The sequence below is a fragment of the Mesocricetus auratus genome, unplaced genomic scaffold, assembly GCF_017639785.1.
Source record: "Mesocricetus auratus isolate SY011 unplaced genomic scaffold, BCM_Maur_2.0 Super-Scaffold_100014, whole genome shotgun sequence".
Classification (NCBI taxonomy): Eukaryota; Metazoa; Chordata; class Mammalia; order Rodentia; family Cricetidae; genus Mesocricetus; species Mesocricetus auratus.
In genome coordinates, this window is record NW_024429197.1 from 21,153,483 (window position 1) to 21,160,523 (window position 7,041).

General features: G+C 50.2%; 1 protein-coding gene across 1 annotated transcript; it reads right to left on the reverse strand.

Annotated features, from left to right (window-relative positions):
- Positions 1-309: 309 nt before the first annotated feature.
- Cited4 (Cbp/p300 interacting transactivator with Glu/Asp rich carboxy-terminal domain 4) lies at positions 310-1,548 on the reverse strand. Its single transcript, XM_005083834.4, has one exon. The coding sequence runs from the start codon at positions 1,307-1,309 to the stop codon at positions 770-772; it is 540 nt and encodes a 179-aa protein (XP_005083891.1). The 5' UTR covers positions 1,310-1,548; the 3' UTR covers positions 310-769.
- Between the last annotated feature and the right edge of the window lie 5,493 nt (positions 1,549-7,041).

Genomic DNA, 7,041 nt, shown 5'->3' on the forward strand with positions numbered 1-7,041 from the left:
ACAGTGTTGTGGACAAATGAGAGGGTCTCTTTCCAAGGCTAGGGCTGCCTGGATCTTCAGTTCCTGGAGTAGAAGCAGCTGGGAAGTCCAATGGGTTAAGCTGTCAACTGGCCGGGCAGCGGCCTGGGCCTCCTGTCAGGTTACACTATGACAACTGCACAACTCTCGAGACATTTTCCAGAGAAACTGTCAGCTTTCCCGCCCTTTGGGCTGCTGGGGTTCATGGCCTTCATCCCACTCTAACAGCCTTGAACTTTTGAGTTACCTGTACTTGAGAGGAGGGATGAAAAGGAAATGGAAACTCAAAACTGTAAAGCAACCCAGTTTTATTTTGGTTTTGGAGGCTACTGGCCCATTCTGCAGGGGTCAGGTGTAAAAAAACCTTCCCTCCCCAGGCCAAAGGCCCAGGGAAGGTGGGGGTGGGGGAGTTCAGGAAGATGGCTCCGGAGACCCAATCCGGTTAGTGGGCAGCACAAGAAGGTCAGGCAGAGGCCTGCGATGGCTCAGATTGGGGGGAGGGGAGAAAGAGGCATAGACTTCAAGAACGTGGAATTCAAAGGCTGGTTCAGTCTCCTGCTTTTGACTTCTGAGGCTTGGGTGAGGGAAGCAAGACCCAATTGTCATCCGGCAGGAGGTAGGGCCTGGAGGCAAGGCAGGCGTCCCTGGTCGGAGCCGTCTGGGCGAGTAAACACGGCGCCTCCACCCTCATGGAGGGTGCGTGTGGGCCGGGCCACAGCTCGCAGAGTCCCACGTCTCTCGGGGATCACGCTCAGCAGCTCACCGAGCCAGCGGGTGGCGCCGACCCTAGGTCCGAGAAGCAGTCGAACTCGCTCTGGCCCAGGAAGAGCTCGGGCAGCTCGCGTACGCGGTGCAGCCCGAGTTCGAGCTCCAGCGACTTCAGCGCCTCCTCGTCTATGAGCTCTGCGTCCATGCAGCCCAGGGAGGGCGGCGGCGGCAGGGGGGACGCGGCTCCGGGCGCGGGCTGCAGAGGTGAGGGGCCTCCGGCGGTTCCCGGGGTTGTGAGGATGCGGCCCGGGGATGGCGTGGAGGCGGGCTGCAGGTGCACGCTACCGGCACCCGGTGGCTGCGCGACGGGGAAGGGCTGGAAGGAGGCTGGCGATCCGAAGGAGCCGTATGCTAGGGTTCCGGGTGGCGGTGGTGGTCCCGGCGGAGCCCCCCGCAGCCGCAGACCGCTGTCCAGGCCGGGGCTTGCATATGGCTGGAGGGTCCGGGGCGCGTGTGGGCCGTGGGCGTGCGGCGGCACCTGCAGCAGGCAGTAGCCCTCGGAGAGCATCAGGTGGTCGGCCATGGCAGCGGGCGGACGGTCAGCGCGCGCCCCGGGTCCCGCCAGCGGCTCCTCTTGGGCAGGAGACCGGGACACCAGCAACTCAACCAGGCGAAGGAAGACCGAATCGGATTCGTCCACTGTCTACCTGGGTCTTCCGGATTTCCCTCTCTCCTCCACGGTCCCACGGCCGCGGCTGCAAGCCGCAAGAGTCAGACACCCTGGAGTAGAGCTTCGCAGAAGTGCATACGGTGCCACGGAACCGGGAGACTTCTTATACCTAGAGGCGGGATAACCACGCCCCTGTCTGTCATTGGCTGAATGAATCCCTTCTGGGCGGGGCGAGTCCCTTCAACAAGGCCTCGGCCCCGCCCCTACCAGAGCCCCTCCCTTTGGGCTCCCAGGTTGCGGTGCTTTGATGGGGGCGGAATGGTTGACATTTCTCTGGTGCTCGGTCAAGCCTTCGAGGTTCTGGCTAGTGGAGGAAGGGGGAGGGGTAGCTTGAATTTGTCAGAAGATGAAGTGGGAAGACCAGTTCCAGGAGCTGCAGGATCTTGAGGGCCCTTCAACTTAATTTTCCAGACCAAGGCTTATACACTGAAGATTTCCTGGAAACACACAGTAATGCCTTCAGGGTTCAAACCCAGGCCTTTGTACTGCACTTCAGCGAAGCAGGGTCGCTTGGAGAGGTCAGTTCTCTGTCCCTACAATCCCCAGGGAGCCAGCTGCTCCTTCTCTGACTCTCATTGTGCACTGTCTGTTGAAGCATGTCCCGAGTTGTTATTAAAGTAATTTATGGGCACGTCTCCTGAAGGACTTGTTCATCTTCTTACTCTCAGCACTTGGCCCACAGCCTGGTCCAGGCTGGCTTTCTGTAAAAGTGGAATGAATGAGCGAATGATGGCGTCAGTTGCAGCTCATTCACCGCTCTGCGGCTTCTTCCTCTCTAGGATGCTGGCAAGAGCAGCAGAGACCACATGCGCTTATGGTGAGGGTTAGCCAAGGATGTGTGTGTGCCAGTGCATGGTACAGAATCCTCCATAGTGCCTGGCACATATATATGCAAATATTCCTCAACTGAGCCAAAGACTTGATATGGGGTTAGTTCTAAAGATCTTCCGGTGGGGGATTTTCACACCTTCTTTGGATAACAGTGATCCTAACTTGGACTTTTAGAGGGCTTTACATTCCACAAGCATCTTCTTGGAAGTAGGGTATGAATTTTTAGCCCTATTTTGCAGATAAGGAGACTAAGGCACCCAAAGCAAAAGTGGCTGTGCAGGGATCCTATGCAAAAAAAAAAAAAAAAAGTGCATAGTTCTATACACTCAAGCTCCACAGGCAGGCCAGGAGACAGGTTCAGTGAACCTTGAATCCCACATGCTGGCTTTCCCTCTCCTGGCTCCCCTCCCCCTGCAGCAGCCTCTGGACTTCCTGGAACTTTGGTTTATCTAGCTGGTGTAGAGGGGAGAAGCTTAGCTAGGGAGTTCAGAGGGGCCCAAGTTCTAATCATAGCTCTGCCACCTGCAGGCGTGTGACCCTTGGGTAGGGGTGGGGGATGACACTGGATTCCACAGGGCCTCAGCTTTCCACTGTGAAAGAGATTTCTAATGCTGACTGGACCTCTGTCTTATCTGGAAGTATGCATGGTGAGAGGGAGCCCTAGCCTTCTGACTCGGACACTGAGAATTTATTTGTTTCTTATTTATTTTAGACAGGGCCTTGCTATGGAACCCAGGGCAACATATTCGGCAACAGCAAGCAGGACTGTTAGGAGCCAGCAACAGCAGAGCCTTGATGCTGCTCTTATGCTTCTCCCTGCCTCGTGCTTGGACTGTGGTTGCTTTTGAATCATGAGACCATGTTCTAAAAAATCATCCTGACATAGCTGGTCTAAGGACACTAGTGTTTGTATCACAAGACAGCCCCCCCCCCCCCGCTTTTTCCTTTAAAAAAAAAACTGTGTGTGAATAATGCTTTAAAGAGTTCACTAAGCTGGAGAAATGGCTCAGCACTTAGGAGAGCTTGCTATTCTTCCAGATGACCTGAGTTCGAGTCTCACTGTCCACATTGGGTAGCTCACAACTAATTCCATCTCCAGATGATCCACCTCTTTTCTCTTTTGTGGGTACCCACATACATATCACACACACACACATACACACACACACACTTCAAGTAAATCTTCTTTCAAGTTTGTAATTTGGTAAACAAGTATCAACTGTTTATCCTACATGGGACATTAATCAATTTGTGACTTTCAAACTTTTGAGGTCATGAAAATTTCTGAGAATCTAATGGAAACTGCAGACATTGTGGTCACAATATAACTGCACATATATTTGGTGCATTAAGTGAGGGATAAGAACTCATTAGGGTAACTGGGGAGGTTCTACCAGTAAAGTGCTTGCTATGCAAACTTGGAGGCTTAAGTTTGTACTCCCAGCACCCACATAAAAAGCAGAGAGGAGTGCGTTGGAGGTGGGGTGAGGAGGACCTTGGAGCTTGCTGGCCAGCCAGACTAGGCCAATCTGCAAACTCCAGGTTCAGGGGGAAACCCTGTCTCAGAAAGTAAGGTGGGTCAGTGAAATGGCTCAGCAGATGAAGGTGTCTTTGACAAACTGAGTTCAGTCCCTGGGATTCATATGATAGAAGGAAAGAATCAGCTTCCAAAAGTTGTTCTTTGCCCTCCACCTAAACACCATGGCACATAATGTGGATACACACACACAGAAGTAAATAAATCCATGTAAAAATAAACTGGAGAATGTTGGAAGGAGACACCAGATTTCACCCTCTAGTTTCTACATAAATTGTACACATATGAGCACATACTTAAATGCAGATGCATGTATACAACACATTCATGGATACAAACATATTAGATACTTGGAGACATATGTCAAACAACAAAATAAGTAAAATGAGGCCTTACGTGCCAAAAAGTGATGGGTAGCATGGGAATAGAGAGAATGTGAGGGAAAACAGCAATGCAGGAGAGGAGCATGCAGGTGGTAAATTCTATGTGCAGGAGAGGAGCATGCAGGTGGTAAATTCTATGTGCAAGTCAACAGGAGTGAGGCTACGCCTCACTGAGACTATGAGTTTGGGGCAAAGGTTGGAAGAAGAGTCAGGAATGGCTCATGGCTGTAATCCTGTCACACGGAAGCTGAGGCAAAATGATTACTGAGTGTTCAAGGTCAGCATGGGCTGTTGGTGTAAGACCCTGTCTCAACAAAACTAAAGAAGAGGAAATGAAGAAAAGGAAAGAAGAAAGACTGCTAGCTATGTGCTGTCTGGAGGAGGAGCTGTAGTGATGTATGTCATTTCTAGCAAGTTACACACTTTAGAGTATTTTGGAGTGTGTGTGTGTGTGTGTGTGTGTGTGTGTGTGTGTGTGTGTGTGTATGTAGGACAGAGGTAGATATTTAGTGTCTTCCTCGATTGCTTTTCTCCTTATTTTGTCTTTTGGACAGGGGTTCTCACTGAACCTGGAGCTCTCTGGTTGTGCTAGACTGGCTGGTCAACAAGCCCCAGGGAACCCCTCCATTGCCAGTCTCTGTCTTCTGAGCACTGGGATTACAGGCTTGTACCATTACCCTCAGCATTTTTTCTGGTGTTGACGATCTTGCTGAGGATCTGAAGTCTTGAGTTATCATGCTTGCTTGTATGTGTGCATGCCTGGTGCTCTTGGAAGTCAGAAAAGGGCTTCAGATGCCCTGGATCTGGAGTTAAAGATGGTTATGAAATACCATATGTGTAGGGTGAAGCCTTTTCCTTGCCAGCCGCTTTGGTTTTTCCCCACCAGTTGCCTGGGCTCTGCCGCGGTTGCAGTCCCCAAATAACACACAAGACACTGTATTAATTATGAAGCTGTTGGCCTTGCTTGTTTCTTACTGGCTAGCTCTGACTTAAGTATTTACTCCATAATTGTTAATCTAAGTATTTCTCTTGGGAGAATAGGGTCCGGACTTCTTACCCCTATGGCAGCTACATGATGACTACCTGTGTTTCTCCTTCCCAGAATCCTCCTCGACTCCTAAGTCCCACCTATCTTACTTCCCTATTGGCCAACAGTGCTTTATTCAACAACCAATAAGAGACAGATTTACAGAATGGCATCTCCCATCACATATGGGTGCTAGGAATTGGACCTAGGTTCTCTGCAAGAACAACAACTTCTCTTAACCATTGGATCATTTCTCTAGCCCCAACTTTTAGATTTTTCAATTAAATATGCTCAAGTCTATGCAAATATTTCAAAATCTAATAAACTGCCAACTCTGGAACATTTCTGATCCCAAACATGTTAGACAGTCAACCTGTGCTACCATTTCCATTCCACAGAGGAGGAGAAAGAGAACTGGCCATCTGACATCACTCAGCTACTGATGGAGGAGGGAGTGTGGTGTCCCTATCCCCAGCCTGTTGCCTCCCAGGGGCCACTCTCTTTCCCTTTGTTGCCAGCATACCTGAAGGTCTGGGTTCACTGTTCTGGTGGCTTGCTGTCTTAGTTAGGGTTTCTATTGCTGTGAAGAGACACTATGAGCATGACAACTCTTATAAAGAAACATTTAATTGGGTCTGTCTTATACTTCAGAGGTTTAGTTCATTATTGTTGTGGCAATTTGAATGTAATTGGCCCATAAAAGCTTGTAGGGAATGTCACTATTGAGAGGTGTGACTTTGCTGGAGTGGCCTTGTTGGAGGAAGTGTTGCTATGTGTGGGGAGGTGTTTAAGGTCTCATATGCTCAAGATGCACCCAGTGTCTCAGTCCACTTCCTGTTGCCTACAAAAGATGTAGAATGCTCAGCTGCCTCTCCAGCACCACGTCTGCCTGCATGCCACCATGTCCCACCATGATGATATTGCACTGAACCTGTGCACTGTAAGCAATCAATTAAATGTTTTCCTTTATAAGAGTTTTCATGGTCATGACGTCTCTTTACAGCAATAGAGACCCTAAATAAGACAATTGTCATGGCAGGAAGTATGGCGGCACACAGGCAGACGTGGTACTGGAGAGGTAGCTGAGAATTATACATCCAGACGTGCACTGGCAGCATGAGGGGAGAATGAAGACAATGGGCCTAGCTTGAGCATCAGAGACCTCAAAGCCTGCGCCCAGGGACACCCTTCCTCCAACAAGGCACACCTTCTAGTAGTGCCACTCCCTATGGGCCTAATGGGGGCCATTTTCCTTCAAACCACCACGCTTGCTTTGCCTGGAGTGCTGAATCCTCCCCTAGGTCAGCTTGGCCAATGCCCTCACCCACTCAGTCTTCACTCAGATATCACCTTTCTCTTATCCTGGCAGCCCTAGTTAATTGCAGTGGTTTTCTAATGTGTCCACAAGTTCTTGGACATTTCTGTTTTCAATTTCCCTCTCCATGAATGTGGACAAGATGGCACGACTCACTTCTCACAAGTAGAACAGAGATGGTGGAGATGCTTCTAAGACCAAGGCATGAAGGATACTGTGGTGTGCTCTCTTCTTCTTATCCTTTTCCTCCTTCTCTCTCTTCCTCCTCCTCCTTCTGCTCCTCCTCCTCCTTCTTGAAATGGAGTGTCATGTAGCCCAGGCTGGTCTCAAACTTGCTGTGTAGCTGAGGATGGCCTTCAACTCCTAAGCTTTGTGCCACTGCCTCCCAAGTATCGAGATTTCAGGTACATGCTGCCACAACTGACTATGGTTTCACTTGAAACAGTCACATGTTCTGGGGGAAGGGAGCTGATGTGGTGTGGAAACACTCAC